We start from the raw sequence: 16606 nt of genomic DNA on the forward strand, positions 1-16606 counted from the left end.
TCAGATCAGGTTCTGAAGACACCCCTCTCTCCTGATAGACAGGCAAATATATAGAGCTGGGTTTCTTATTTCATAAACATGCATACACAAAACAAACCTAAGCATGTCATACTGCCAGAGCTGAAAATAACTACAGTCCCAAATTTCCAGCCACTGTAAATGATTTGTAACTCTAAGTATGTGGTCAAAGCTGTAACTTTTGCTTTCAAGCTGAAATTAACTTTTATAATTCAACTCTTCCCACGGTTTAATCACGCAGAGTAAAACATTCTGGGCACAAAACCTGCTTTTCAACTGTGAAATGCAAGAGTAAATCATTAATTACATTTATAATGCAATTCATTATTTCCTCCAGGGCTACTATATATTTGATTACTGCTAGTCACTGCTAAATGACTAAGTTTATCTCCAGTCCTTCTTATCCACACAACCCCTCACACCTCAGGAACTGCATGGTACAGATCTAGGAAAATATCTTCTTCAATAGACAATAAGGTGCACGCAGTTAAAGTAAAAGCACTGAAGGACAGAGTCTTCCCAGGAAGAGTTCATTTCTGCTTCTTGAAATAAATCTGCAGCATATGAAGTTAAAATAAATGCTTTCCAAGCACCATATCTCAGAGACAGACCATGTACTCTTATATTTTTCACTACTGGCTTAAAAATAGAACACACGTATGTAGGTTTACTGAAACAAGTCACGTCCACAATAAGAACATGCATCTCCTTCTCAAGCTTGCATGGTGCTTTCAGAGAAAGCATGGAGGAAAAGGGGAGTCCAACAGTGATTAGTAATATACTGCTGTCTTCTCATCAATTCTACTACTAACTTATTAAAACTTGTCTTTTAGGTCCTATTTTAACATACAGCATGGATATCCTTTGAAGAGCTGTATGAAAGACCGCATCTCATTAAATGACCTTTCCAGGGTACAGGATTAAGAAAGAAGCCCGACTCTCACTAAGAGCTGTACCTTTCCACACTGTCAAAAGATGAGGGCAATTGCCTGCAATCAGCAGTGAATGTGCACTGTCGGCACTGCCAGAGGCCTGCCAATCACTTCCCCACTCTTTAAAAAAAGAGAGTTTTGGGGACAGCACAGTGTGCTCAGGCAGAGCACAAGCCATGACTGTAGTCAAGTTCACCCAGCACAACAATGGGGGAGCAAAACAATCCCCCATTCTCCCATGTTATGGTTATTCAGAGCTTATGCATAATGCATCACCAACCAACGCAGCCTCAGATTCCTTCCACTCTCTACTGTTTCCTTAGCTCTGCTTCTTCTAATTACGAGTGGAAACGCACATAAAAAAGTCAATTTGCAGGTTTCCTAAAGAATCCAGTGCTTTGTTGCGCACAGGTCCTGATCTTTCAGCACTTCTATTTTTCAATCAGTTTGACTTAGTTACTTCTGCTTTAGCATACTAAGCTGCTTTATTCAGTTAATATTAGAAGGATTTGAAGTGGAGTATTTTAATATTAATGTTTACTGTCCATTGCTGGCATTTTTCTTAAATTGTTCACTTTAAGAAAGAAAGAGCTTTTCTAATTACTTATTAAAAAACAATCCCAAGAGGTACCATGAAGTATATGGCTTCACCAGATCCCACCAACTCAGAAGCCCAGCATTCTCAGGAGTTTCCCCACAGAGGCCCTGGGCACCCTGCAGGATGGGGCACAGATGGGGGAGCAGCAAGGTTTCCATCCACTAATATAAAGCTAAATCAGTAGAGACACCTGGCCTGCAGCTCAGTAAGCAGAGGGGCTCTAAGCCCCAGTGTGAATCTCTTAATGTCATCACACCACCATTGGGCAGCGAATTCAAACAATCTTCACTTTAAAAGTACATAAAAAGAAGCTCCAAGGAATCACCATCGAGCACTGGGTGCTACAGTTTATCTGCTCAGAGACCAAAACATATGATGTTTACGCCCTGAAACAGGGCAACTGTCCCGTCATACCAAAAGGTCTATCTTGTATATTGATCCCTACTCCTTCATCCAGAAATAGAACAGCAATTGTTCTGAACATCTCCCAGCCGAGACAGCCCACAGATATAATAATTACAGTCAAGAATGCCAGTTCAGTCGCCAGATCACATTTCTTGTTGGTATTTCAGTTTTAAATAGGCATCTAAGCCCATGCCTCAACCAATCTCCTAATTCTGAAACCTCTTTTCTGCCCTTTTGGTTTCCACTTCTTCCATGACAGAACTATCCAAGGGGGAGTATAGAGTTTCTCCAACAAAGAGTAATTCACTTGGTAAGCCAGGGAAGAAATCTGACCTCCCCACCACAATCAACAATAATCGAGCCATTAGGACTCTCTGAAAGTTACTAATCACCCCCTTTACCCTTTTGATCAGATAGTGGTTTAAAACTTACCCCTCCTTCCAGGGGACTTGCTATCCACCCCAGTTCTCCCTGAACCGATCTGGAATCCAGCAAGGTAACTGCAGAAAGGTACAAATAAAGTAGATTAAGTTCCAGCTGCCAAAAGGCAATATTAAAATAAATCCTTTACCTGAACGTTTCCATATGCGTGGAGCACGATCGCGTCCACCTTCAACTTGAAATGCAATATTATTTCCGACTGCGCCAATGCCTTAAAGAACCCGAAACTCTGCTTTACATCGGAGGCATCGCCCGTTCGTCCCTTCGCTCACCGGCCGCGGGGCGAGGAGCGAACTCCCGCGGCACGCCCGGCACAGGACACACCGGGGCGCTCCCACGTTAAAGGGAAAAGCGGTCCCGAGCCGGGAAGCGGGGCGCTCCCCCGGCGCCGCGCCGGCCACGATGCCTGTTCCCGCGCTCGGTACCGGCGGGTGCGAAACTGTTGCTTTCCGGGCCCTGGGGAGCTCGCCCAGCCCCGGCCGGGAGCGCGGCCGGGCACCGAGAGACCTGGCAGGGAGCTCCCCGAGGAGCCGGCGCCCCCCACCCGCCCGCCGGGACGGCCGCGGGCTTCCCCCGCAGAGAGACCGCCGAGCCGTCCCGCGGGACGGGCTGTGGCACGGCCCCGGGGAACGGCGCGGAGCCGCCGAGAGCTCCCGGGAGAACCGGTTTACTGAGCCGCCCTCCCGGCGCGGCGGCGCCCTTGGCGGCAGCGCGGGCCCCCCCGGTCCGGACGAGAGAACCGGCGGCGCGGGGGGACGGGCGGGGAAGGCGGGGGCCGCTCCGCCCCGCCACACACACCTGTGCCGCCGGCGGCCCCCGGAGCGCCGCTCGGGCAGGTCAGCGGCTGCCGGCCGCCCAGCCGCCGGCCGGGGCAGCGCCGTCCCGGCGGCGGGGAACGAGGCGAGGCGAAGCGAGGCGAGCGGACAGGGGACGGCCGCCGCCCGCGGGGCGCCGAACTTTCCCCGCCGAGGGAACGCGGAGCCCGGCCGCGGGACGCGCGCGGCGCCTCACCTTCGTTGGCGGGATAGACCCGGGAGCCGGTGACGGCCCCGCAGACGCCGACGAGGAGCGGGAGGAGGGCGCAGAACGGGACCCCGGCCATGCCGCCGCCGCTACGGCCGCTCTATCCCAGTGGAATAACTGCCTACATGGGGCGCGCGGCGGGCGATAGACATTGCCAAGGGGGCGGGGCGCCGCCTGCCCGTCAGAGCCCGTCGCCAATCGCCGCCCGCCCCGCGCCGCTCGCCCCGCCCCCGCCGCTCGGCGGTGCGGAGCAGGGAGAGGGGCCCGAGGGGCGCGCTGCCCCGGGCTGTCCCGCGGGCGGGGCGCGCGCCGGGGGGCCCGAAACAGCGTCCGAAGACAACAAAATGGCAGAAGAAGGCAAAAAAAGAAAAGTGATGAGCGTCCCTCAGGCCCCCCCCCGGCGCGGCGGAGCGGCGGGGACAGCCGCAGGCGGACCTTCCCCGCGCCGAGCCCGGCCGGCCCCGGGAGCCTCCCGCCGCCCCGCCCCGCCGCGGCGCCAGCGTTGAGCAACAGCGCCACCTGGCGGGGGCGGCGCACCCCTCGGCGCCCGGGGCGGGCGGGGGCGGGCGCTGGCCTCGGCGGCGGTCACCGGCGGGAAGCGGATTTCCCACCGAGGCCGGGGGGAGAAGCGGGCAGCGCGGGCGGGCCCGCAGCAGCCCTCCGGCGGACGACGAGCCCCCTCGCTGCCCGTTTACCGCGAACGTGCCAATCGCTAACGCTTTTACGCGGGGGGCAGCGGCCGGGGGGCGCCGAGGAAGGAGCCAGGGTCAGGAGCGATCCCTCCGAGCGCCGCCAGGACGCAGGCGCTCACGCACGCCCCGGCTCCTCACCTGCCCGGGGAACGTTCCCGTGCAACCCCCCGCAGCGGGAGCCGAGCGCCCTTAGGGCCACGCAGAGGATATTCCTTTTAACGAGGGGTGCGTGGCTACGTCCCCGCTTTGCTTTGGACGCTTCGACCTCGGGACTGTTTTTAAAACACTCTCTAAATGCGTTTCTACAATAAATCCATAGTTTTTAAAAGCCCGCGAAGCCCTCGGTGCGTCGGGCAGCGTCAGCGCGGTAGTCGCCGTCCTTGAACAAACAGCCCGGATTTACGAAGCTGCGCAACAGCCTGCGCTGCTGCTGCCTCGAAAAGCTTCGCAAAGGGCAGTTTGTGAGGCGCCTTCTGCTCCCGGGCGCTAAAGCCACCCTTAGTTTCAGCTAAGGTACCTGGCGGCGGCGCTGCCTCGGTTTCCCCCCAGCTTAGCAAGGCTAAGACTAAACCCTAGCACCTGTGGATGCAGCGCCCTGTCCCCAGCCCGGGCACGCTGTGCCCTCACCAGGAGCAAAACCCTGCTGGGGCAGAGTCGGGAGCGGTGCGTACGCCCAGCACCGCGGCCCCGGGACCCGCCGGGACCCCCCGGGAGGGCGGCTCTGCCCCTCCGCCCCCCCGGGGCCAAATCCTTGCCGCCTGCGTCCCGGCACCCCGGCGGCTTCACCCCGGCTGCAGGGGAGCGCAGCCGGGCTCTCGGCAGATTTTTCTTCTGTCTGGGGTAAAACGAATTGTTGCCACGTTAACGTTAGTTTCAGCACAGAACCGCCGACAGAAGCTCGATTAGTTAAAAAAATACTCTGAACACATCTTAAAGCTTGACCAACAGTTTTGTGCCACAGGAAACGTGCCGGTCGTGAATCAGCTATTTTTTCTTCGTATTGCTCTACTTTTTCCCAAATTCAAGTATCTGTAAAACACAGCACTTACAAACACCCACTTACTAGCGGTTTTTGCTTCAAAATATAGTGTCTCTTTCACCTGTTTTAATTTTATGTCAAGATCCAGGTAGGGTGCATTTTCTGGTTTTTAAAACAGCTTTAAAAAGGTTTATTAACGCAGTATTCACAATGAGGATTCTATGATCTGAGGCTCAGACTATTTTCCTTTGCCTTGAACATTTATTTTGGAGCACCCACTGGCAGAACCTTAAAAGATAACTCTGCAAAGATAGCTGGTGTATTTTTCTCTTTCCATAGAAAATAAATCTTTTAAGCAGCTGCCTCGATAATGGGAGTTAGAAAACAGTGCAGCACAGTCAATGCAACTGTTAAAACTTGTACTTCCTGACTTTAATTACCTACAAGAATTCTTGGCCTAATGAGGAGGAAGAAAAGGATTAGTTCCTTTTTTATTATTTACACAAAAATATAAGGAGTCCTCAATTAAAGTAATCTGAGTGTTCTTGTTTTCACATCTTTGATGCATCTGACAGATCTGCTATAAGTCAGGATAAACTGTATAGGAATGGTAGAGCATCAAAACATCTTCTTTTTTTCATTGAAGTTATTTTTGTTGCATTGCCAGCAAAGTCGGTTCCATAAAAATATTAAATACTTTGAAACCTTAGAAGTATTCTATTATATTAATGCAATTTTATTTTGTTAAAAAATTCACATAAAATAAACACAGACAATGTACAAAGAGCCCGCAAATGTCATAAATTAAAATGTTCACAATTCTACCAAATCCACTACATTTTGGCTCCAAGAAAAGTTTTTTTTTTTTTAAGAAGCCTTGCCAAAATAATCACAATTTCTTTACTTTGTGTCATTTCAACGGATCGTAAAAGCCCAGCTTGGTTTTAACAAATGTCATCGATACTTGGACTAAATTCTGTTCTCAGCTTCAACAAGTAACTCCACCTCACAACAAAGCACCTGACATCAAAATTTATTTCTTAAAATTTTGTTATAGCTGCTGGATCTGTTACGTTTTTCTTAACTGCCTATTAACTGAGCAGCCTGCGCTGCTGCCAACCTGCCGGCTTATGTTATTGTAACTCACTATCAGGAGTGATTCGGCTTTGATGGTAAATAATCATGTTTGCACCATAATCAAGTTTACACCATTTAAACGGTCAATTTAATGCAGTTTGAAAAAGCACAGCCAGCATCTCTGATATTTGTCTCAGATCTGATATTTCTCTCAGCTCCTTAGTGAAACTATATTCACTTGCAGCACACACTGTAATAATTATGACAAAGTGTTAAATGTTTGATCCTGTCTGCTTCAGAGAGGTCAACCCCAGCTGAATTATTTAGGGAACTGTTTATAGGGCTCAAATGGTATGGACAAACAGCCACATGAACCCAGAAACACAGAGTTTCTGAGAAACTGTAAATCATCTTGAAATATAAGGACTGAAAGGTTGTTATATTTCCTACTCATTCACCACTTGTTTTCCTCTTATTTTAAAGCATCAGTATATTAGTATACAAATAGTTGGGCACTGGCACATGTGGTTCATCTTGGATGAGTTTTTCTGCAGTTAATATAATTTCTACTAGAGCATTCTAAATAGATATGAAATGTCTCTCACACACACACGTACACTTACATACATGTAGATGTTTTACATTTTGCCCAATCACAAACACAACATTCATAAGTTAAATACATTACAGACCCCAAAAGGGCTGTGATTTTGGATTAATATTCTGTTCTATTTTTACTTTATCTTTTCATTCTCCATTTTTCTATGTCCACCTACTCGTGCTCGTCCATCTCCCCAGAAGCTTTTTGCTGTCAGTCAAGTGACAACCTCAGTAGAAAGCTCTACGCGTTCATGGGCCTCCTGAGGCCCAGCACTACATTTAGATGGGGGGCGGGGGGGGGGGGGGAGGAAAAAGAAGAAAGAAGAAAGGAGAGGGGAGAAAGCACAAGCTCTTCCTTTAGTATGCAATCCCACAGCCTGCAGGAAAAAATTCTCCCAGCTCTTCTGAAAAGCCTTTTCCTACAAAAATGCAATCCCACTTACTCCACTCCCACACAACTTCCACACTACTGGGCTGTTTGCAAATGAGTGTAAAATAACCCCAGGAAGTTTAACACACACACACACACACACACACACACACACAGAGAGTCTCATTGTCAAAGGGAATAATGCTCCCGAAGGTACACCTTTATCAGGCTTGGCACCAGAGAGTAACTGCCGGCTCCTTCCCAATACCAGTGCTCAGATGTGCCTAGCCTTTCCCTCCCTGGATTTACTGATTCTTAATGGATGTGTGAGTATTAAGCATTTGCCGATAAATTACTTTACAAAATTTGTTGTTGGCTATTTGAGAACAGCAGCTCTTTATTTTATATGAGTAAGATTCCATTCGTCGGTCATGTTTGCGTCAGATGAAGTTGCAGTCTGTAATACAAAAAGCCATAGCGGGAGAACATCTATGTGAAGGTAACGTGCAGTTCTATAACCATCAAGCTGGCAGAATGATTTTGTTTCAGCTGGGATTAGCAGGAGCTTCACTGCTGACCTCAATAAGAAAAGGATCAGGTCTATAGCTCATTTGCAAATCCACTCTGCAAAAAAGTGAGCTTTAGGCACTGCAGATTATTTACACTTCCTTTTCTCAATCGTGATGATCCCACAAGAGTTTCCTATTTATTGCTGCCGTGATGCTGATTACAGGAGCTGTGACAGTGTCTTTATTCGGACCAGGCACGTGTGGCGACTGGACAATGCACACACAGGCGTGCATAGATTTTTTGCCTTTTCTAACCAACAGTGCTAAGGAAAACTAGATAATCGTAAGTGAAATGTAACAGGATTTTAATGACATTTGAAGTAGTACCTTTTATTACATTGCTCCTGACAAGACAACTCAAATCTCATAGTTAGTCTAAAATTTGTAATATGTCATTATCAAGTCCCTGAAAGGAAATCCTATCACCAAAACTATTTTCAAAGCCAAGAGTGTTTATGATGCAGTTTATGCTTCCTAAAATAAACAAATATTAAAGGGCACTGGCAAAAGGTAAAATCTGAGATGCAGTACAGACGGAGCAAAGAAAAGAGAAATAAATGCCCCAGGATGCCAAACCAGGTATTACCTACCGCTCTTCACCTAATAAGCAGATCAAGTGTAATAAACCCACCTCTGCAACGTAGGTGCCAGCTTAGCTCATTGTGGTTCTCACCCTCATTAAGATCAAGGGGCAAGCAGCAACCTGCAGGTTTTTTCCTGTGAAAGTGTGACCAATAAACCCATGCAAACAACTGTATAAGGCTGCAGTTTGTTTGCAGTGCTAGCACAGATGCTTGGCAACCCAGGGAGGAATGTGCCTGCCTACGTTTCATTGAAAGGTTATTTAAAGCTGTGGAGGTTAACAGACACCTTAATTATTACAAACTGCTTTCGAATATCGCTGGCTTTGTACTGCCAGTCCTTAGCAGCTGTGCTTCTAACTCATTCATGATCATCTGGGAGTAGCCTCAGCTTCCAGAAAATAAAAGTTACCGGGATGAAGATGTAGGGCTGGCGCGCGTTGGCAAGCGGCGTTCGTGGGAGGATTGCTGCTGGCAGCAGCCAGGGCCACCAGCCAGAGGGGAGGCTGCACAGGCAGGCTCCTCCTAAGTACTCCTTGGAGCCGCTGAGAGAGAGCGTGCTCAATTAATAACGAAACAAATGTAAGTGGAACAGCCTCTGCCAAAAATTGTAGGGGACCTGTAGCAATTTCAGAGGAGCCTTAGTTGATTTTGAAAGGTAAAGCTAAAGTCTAAGCACAGAGAATTGCAAACTACATCCAGATTTCTTTAAAAGCACGCACCCATTTTTCTGCAGTGGGAAAAAATATTTAGTCAGACAGACATAGCTTTCCTCTTTCAAGAACAGCGTCACAGTTTAAGATTTCTGAACTAGATCCTGCCTGTACTAAGGTAAAGTTGAATATTAGTAGGAACTTAGCTACTAAGCTTTAAGAGGCAGGCAGAACTGGGTGCTTCATGTGAAACAGAATAAATCTAAAATTAATACAATTTTTAAAAATGTTTTCCAGATTTGTTTTCATACTAGAATTCTAGGTTTTCTGCCATAATTTACTGCAGGTGTTATCTAAAAAAAAAAAAAAAGGATACAGGATTACTTTTATAGCACCACTAAAAGTTCTGTATAAATAATTTTTTGTGCAGTCTCTGGTTTGTCTTTTTGGTAAAATAATTGAAAGAACAGAGTGTCAGAGCTCTAATTCATTTTTATTCCATGTGTTCAGAGACAGTGATCTTTTCAGAGATTATTGATGCAATGATGGTACCAATCAAACTGCTCCAGAGACAGGTTCGCTACAGAGCACTGAAGATTTCTGGCACTTCTAACAGAGTGTAAATCCTAATTAACTCAGAATAAGCCATCCTATCTGAGATAGTCCACCCATTATTATGAACAAAATATTTGCAGCCATATAGAAGAAAACTGTGTTTAAAGCAAGAAACAAAACCAACTCCTCCTCCTTTTTTAATGTGTGCTTTTTTTTCATAGTAGGGCAGAGGAAGACTCTGTCTTTCTTTAGAATTAAATAAAAAATCCTTGCTTTTTGTTCTAAAAAGTGGAAAACTTCTATGCATTTTTTCTGTGCATGCAGGCATGACATACATTCACAGGACAGGAGAAAGATTAAGACTGGGAATTTACATCTGGGAGAAGGGCTCTGCTCTGTGTTCTGCACAGACTTCCTTAGCAGCCTTGAACAGCCACTGCAGCAAAACTTTGGAAGTTGCATGCAGATCATTACATTAAATGCCCACTTTAAAACAGTGATGCTAAATAAATATTAAGTTGGAGAGATCTGTAGGCATCTAGTGCCTGTTGCTCCATTCTTGCAAAGAATGCAGAGATGTAGTTTCATTTGGTAACATCTATAAGGCATGTGGGACTTGCGGTCTATAGGTTGGCCAGCCTTAAAGTAATAATGATGAGCTTACCTCAGAATCTGAAGCATTGGCTGTATTTCTCTGTCCTGATTTCACAGAGGCTATAGATACCAAAGAATGGTTGTTTATTATCTAAGAAATTATTTGTCCTATTTTAGGGGAACCACTAGCCAGGGGAAGTGACCATATGCACAGGCATGTGTTCTAGCTCAGTGTTTGCACTGATTTTATAGCAGAATATTGCCAATTCTGCCAATTGCCATATTAACTTCATATTAGCAAAATAGTAGGCACAGAAATTAAAACCTGCAAGAAAGGCAATGGAAAAAATGTGGGAAAAGTGGCAGCCATTATTTTCCTCGGTACTGTCACTGATATTGGAAGAGTTCAGAGAATAAAGTAGTTTGTTGTGCTGGGCAACACTGCCACTGTATTTCCTTGTTCTCTTTGTATTTATACCCATCTGCTGGGTCTTGTCAGGTACTGAGATATTCATGTGTGCTTCTAGCACAACCAGATCTCAAATCCACTCCCGGGGATCTGAGCATCACTGTATCATTAGAGCAAAAGATGCGCACAGGGCTGTACCTACATCCTGCGTTACACATGCATGAAGCTCATTTTAAGATTTTTTTTTAAATTTCTGACATACAAATCAGTTCCTCTTATTTCATACGCTGATGGCACCACCAAACAATTTTTTTTCAGTTGCAACCGCTCTTTGCCAAGTCCCATTCCCCTCTGAGTTTTCCTTCAGCAGTAACTACCTCATTCCTTTAATGGAAGTCAGCCCCAAACCCAGAGTGTATTTTCCTGTACACAGGTCCGACATGGCGGTAAAGAGCAGGACCACATCTCTCCAAATTCTACCTTAAGGCAAGGTTTCCATTAGAAATTACTCATTGGTATTGCTTTACTGAGACAGTCAATTGTAGGACTTTTCTAATACATATGCAGCTGATATTTCCAACCACATTTTTCTCCCAAACATTTCCTCTTGCAGTATCCTGAGGTAAACAGCAAAAATATTATGTTCGGGGAAGAATGTGCAACTGCTACAGCTTTTACGGGCCACCCCTCACCTCAGCTATCTCCCCTGCCCATCACAGTTACTAATCCTTATGCACATTACCACACTGGCCACAGTTTCTAACGCAGGCTAAAATTAGTAGTGTAAAACTTGCTTACCCTACTTGAACAATGGGTTCAATTCTAAGGAAGACTGTGACCAACTATTTGCCTTGACGCATTGCAATCCCTTTTCCTTCATTTTAAGGGCTTGCACAGCACCAGGAAAACAAAAAAGAGCCATTTGCAGTGTGTTGGAAACAAAAGGAATGGATTACTGGTCATTTTTTTGTCCACTCCCTTCTGCGCAAAGGGAACACACATGCTAAAATTTATGGTTTTTCTTTCCTTGATTACTGTCTGAAACTTTCATCAAAATATATCTTTGGGAGAGATCAAAGTAAAAGACAATGTACATTTGTTTGAGTTTCCCCCACCATTCCAAAATATCCAAAAATGTCAGAAAGATACTCAAATAAAGAGCTGTAAAAGTAAAACAGATTCCCAGTGGTGACATCTGTTAGTATAAGGATTATTCAAACATCTCTAGAGTTTTCCAAAGAAATGCCAGGATGGCTTCCTACCAAAAGGCAGCTAAGTCTAATATCCTCCTTGGCTAAATCTACATACAAACCTTGTGTCCATATTTTGTCGGCCTGAGAAACTCACACACTTGTCTTGACATGGAAATAAAAAAAAGATTCACAGGGAATCTGAAAATATATGTACTGGGGAACCGGTTTAAACTGACGTTGGGATTAGAGAAATATCTTTTTGTGAAGCTGAACACAATTGTCAATGCATGGTTCAGTAAAAAATGCATTTCTGCCAAAAGCAACTCTGTCATATTGGTGCAATAATAATGCAATATATATTGGTGCAAGACAGTTTCAGTTTAAGAGGATACCAGCGTGGTCAGGTGGTCTATAAAGGAATAATTTCTGTCTTTTTGGATAAAATGACTTGTTTTACCTATGAATGCAAACACACTTGCAAACATGTACAAAACCTGAATAAACATGCTGCCAGGCACATGGATGGAAACAAAACCAAGAAGGACCCACTAGAAACTGTGCTGTAAAGAGAAACAGAGGCCTTAAAGCTACTCCAGAGTTGTTCCCAGCCACGTCATTCTCCATTTTCCTCATACCTCTCAGGTGGCCTATAGAGACCACCTACAAACTCAGCCTCATGGAGAGCGTTATGTACAAGACACAGGTATTATTCCATTTGTATTCATTTAAGAAGCCAGCTCACACCAGTGGAATTGCACCAGTAATGATGTGAGGTTTAGCACCAGCAGCTCCACACCCCACGTGGAAATATCATGATGGTTTCATTACACTGGGAATTTCCTAGAGCCCATAAACTGATGAATAAACTTTACCTGAGGATTGCAACGTTATTTGTAGCATTGAGAATGAATCCATTAGAACTTGATGTTTCCAAAGCCTGAGCACGGTTACTAAGAAACTTAATTTGGGAGAGACTTGCCAATACATCAATGAAATTAAATATAAGACGACAGCATTTACCTTGATTCCAATGCAGGATGTTTGTTAGTGATAATGATTTTTTTTCTCCTTTAATTAAAATTAACTTTAAAGCGTTCTCTAAATAAAACATTGCTTAAAATGTAGCATCTCCTTAGGAGTCTATCACTCACACCAAGCTTTCAGAAACAATCATTGCAACTTAAAAGGCACTATAGGATACTTAGACTAGAGTTATCTCACATGTTAGCTGGCTGCTTTGTTATTTGAGCTCCAAATGTTAAACATGTGGAAGCAACATAAAAGGATCTTCCTTGTAAAGCACATTTTCCAAATTCTCTCTATCTGTTATTTAGAAGCCCATAAAGATCTGTGTGTGTCTACCCATCTGCAGCCACATTTATTTTTACATGTTTTTGAGCACATATCTCTCAGTGTCATAAGGTCTTCATAAATAAATCAACCTACTTAGATCTGCATGCTTTGAATAACAAGTCAGCCACCAAACCAGCAGATGGATACATTTTTAATTAGGTAAGCAGTCAATGCCTTTCGGTTTGAAAACTCTCTTGTTTCTCTTAAAAAGACGGAAAGTAACCAAATGAAATCCAAAATTGCAGTGGGACAGCATAGCGGTTTTAATCTGCATGTAGCTGCAAATCAGCTTAGAGCCCAGCCTGTATGACAACTTGAACAAATGCAATATTTTATATCAAGCAAACCTCAAAGTGAAATATTTAAGGATCTTGCAAGAATATGTTGTAAACAATATGTATTTTTCAATAACACATGTGGTTACTTATGCAATCTTCTCACTTAAGCAAGACTCTCTGATCTTAATTCATTTACTGTGCTGCCTTTGCAATCGCTCAAGCAAAATATTTTTAAGCAGCAACTTTTAATTTACATAATCAGACATACTTTCCTGAATAACATGGAAGAAACTCAGAATTAACAACATCTTGTACTGCTTAAATAATCCCTGAAAAGAAACTTCAGCAGTTCCAGTTAACTTCTTCCCACAAAAAGGTTTTCAGTTTTGGACTTGGAACGAAAATTAGCATGACTGATCCACATCTTATCCACACTGAGCTTTCCACACGCCTCTGAAATTCCCCAGCTCCGGAAAGTCCATGTAAATACTCCAGAGAACACCAGCCCTGGGGGGAAGGCTGGCCCATGCCAGGGAGCCCCAAAGGAGACCTCCATGTGCCGAGGACTTCCAGGGCACCTTGCTGCCTGCAAGGAATAAGTCAGCCTGGAGCCGCCTCTCCCGTGGTCCCTGCCTCGCCTCTCCCTGATATGTTTTCCCTATTGGCCCCTGTTAACCAAAACAAGGCCTTTTGTTCCCATTTCATTCTTCTTCTATTAAGAGTTTGGAAGTCTTCCTGTGGTTTCCCAAGGGATCTTCTCTCGCACTTCTGCACTAGTGAAATGAATCAATTGAAATGAGCAGAGCAGAGCAGCAGCCCTGGCCATCACGGTCTCTTCCCCAGCCAGTGCAACAGGCTGTGGCTTCATGGGGTAGGGCGAGGCACAACGGCAACTCTGACTGCCCGGGCAACGCTGGCACTCCCATTTCTCCTTTCAAGAAAGAGGAATGGCCAAGAGGTAGTGTTATCTAACACAAAACTAAGATTGTCTTAGTGTGACCGAGTAGTCCAGAAGATTGTCCTTTGAATAAAAAGGCTTCTCTGGCAGTGGGCGAGCCATGGCTTCCCCATGGGCAGGTGACTGCCTTCTGCTTGGCTAAAACCACCAGCGCACCACTTTTGGTGTGTACATTGACCCCTGTTTGCAGCTTTTCCATGCACAACACCCATAACTGTCAAAAGAATCTGAGTGCCCAATATGAAGGTCTTACGTCGGTACTGAGATGACAAAATAATTTTTTTAATCCTTATTCAGTTTTATGCTTACAAAGAAAAAAAAAAGATTTTAAAATTCACAAAGTAGAGACAAACTCCAGACATAAAATCCGATACTTAAACAAAATAGCTTAAAAATAAATGGACCAGGTGTAATCTTTGATGTCACTTCCTTGGATTTCATGATACAACACCTGAGGTGAATTTTTTCCATTTTACTTCAGCAGGCTCTTTTTCCTGCGTGTGCTTATGGTAAAATAATAACCGAGTTTCCCATATGTTAAATAATAAAATTTAGTTCTATCATTTCTTTCTATCCCTTTACAGTCTTTTCAGCTGACTAAATGGAAAATACTGTATCTCTAGAGCTGACTGGAAAAGAAATAAAGGTCTGACTCTCATCCCACTTTTATGGGGTTTGTGCTGATGTAATTGTACTGATTTCAAGGAAATTGCTTCAGATTTGTGCCATTAGTTAGATCAGAATCTAGATGTCAGTGCACCCTGAAAATACCCAGCTCTGCTAAAAGGTTCAGGATTACTCTCAGAGTTTTACATCCTGAAGTCTAATTGCACTGTGTAAAATAACATTTGTTAAAGATCAGATATGAAGCGTAAAGATGGCAATTATTTGAAACTTTAGGATATAATATTTGCCCACTGGTCTACATGGGCCATTATGCTTAAAAACTGTAGTAGTACAGGAAATAAAGTTTCTTTTATATGTGGTACAACTTTATATTCTTATTTGAAATGAAAATACTGTAAGATGGAGAATATTAGTAGGGCGTGCTGAAGCTGACTTGTGTTGGCCTGTGCTACAATCTTCCTTGTGCCTAGTTTGAGATATGTGTTGTAGCTCACAATCGAGAGGGAAGCAAAGTGCTGTAATTTCGCAGTTGCCGCTGATGAAAACTTAAAAAGCAGAAAATTACAGGGGGCTACACAGTGCCCTTGTGCACCCCAAACCTCTGCTCCCACGTACACCGCGAGTGCTGAAGAACTCGAGTGCGGGTCTCAGAGCTCTGTAGACTGGAAGGCAGGTGAATGGGAGAGGGTCGCTATGCTCATTGGCAATCTGGGGAGTGGGAGGGCTGAAAAAATGGGATGAAAATGTCCTTGCTATATTTCAGCTCTAGGTTAGCAAATTACAGCTCAATATGACAAGACGAAGGATAATGTAGTTTGAGTCATTTGCATTCAGGTATTTTTGTACTGGGATTTGGAGCCTTGTGCTCAGACTGCCCTATAGACCATCCATATGGCATCGCTCTAACTCAGTGGAATAGACCCCATTGGACAACTGGCACAGTCATTGCTTTACTACTTTGTACAGTTTCTTGGTAGGAGCTATGCAGCTGGTAGTTCATGTTTTGTTTTATAGGCAACAACAGAAAGATGGAGCCTTTCTATTGAAATTAAGGGATTTATGATCTGTGTTGATCTGGTGATCAATACTGGAATAAGTTAAAGGATGATTATGCTTGCTCTATTTAACAGGACTTCCAGACCACAAGAAGTACTGGAGTAAATTTCAAAACGATGGGTTTTGTCCTTATCCTCCAACCCTGTTCTGACCTCCTCCACTAGATCCTCTTTTAAGTAAAAGTGTGTAAGAGTTTGAGGAACACAATACTATTGCTTAATTTTGTCTGCCTTTCATTAACATTTATATGAGTTTATGCCATGCCTTTTACTGTTTTCCAGCTGATAAATGTTTTTTTAATATTGTGCACAGATCATTTTGCTTATAATCAAGGAAGGGAAATTAAGTTTAACATCTGAGAGCTTTAGGCAAAAATGACAGGCGTGGACCAGATGACCACATGAGAGTTGCAGACTCTCTTTGTGCCCCAGATTGGCTGGTATTGTTTTGATGCTGTTGCGCTGGAGCAATAGCACTAACGTAATTATGAGATCAAGCAACATCTGGCGGATTTGGCACCCAGCTCACAATCAATTGTCAGTTTGGGTCAAAGGATGAATGCGCCTTAAGTGCACGTTAGGGTGCGCAATCATAAAGCTTGCATTAGCGAGGAAGGAGAAATAGCTGCATTCTTGAGTTTCATCG

General features: G+C 44.6%; 1 protein-coding gene across 1 annotated transcript in view; it reads right to left on the reverse strand.

Annotated features, from left to right (window-relative positions):
- Positions 1-3866, reverse strand: part of EPHA4 (EPH receptor A4) — a 109864-nt gene extending 105998 nt beyond the window's left edge. Inside the window, exons 1-2 of the mRNA XM_064457359.1 lie at positions 3406-3866; positions 2386-2453 (exon numbers count right to left, since the gene is read on the reverse strand). Coding sequence (XP_064313429.1) covers positions 2386-2453; positions 3406-3496 — 159 coding nt within the window. The 5' untranslated portion in view covers positions 3497-3866. The remainder of the gene's footprint in view (positions 1-2385; positions 2454-3405) is intronic.
- Positions 3867-16606: the final 12740 nt, after the last annotated feature.

This window comes from Phalacrocorax carbo, chromosome 7 (genome assembly GCF_963921805.1).
Source record: "Phalacrocorax carbo chromosome 7, bPhaCar2.1, whole genome shotgun sequence".
Lineage (NCBI taxonomy): Eukaryota > Metazoa > Chordata > Aves > Suliformes > Phalacrocoracidae > Phalacrocorax > Phalacrocorax carbo.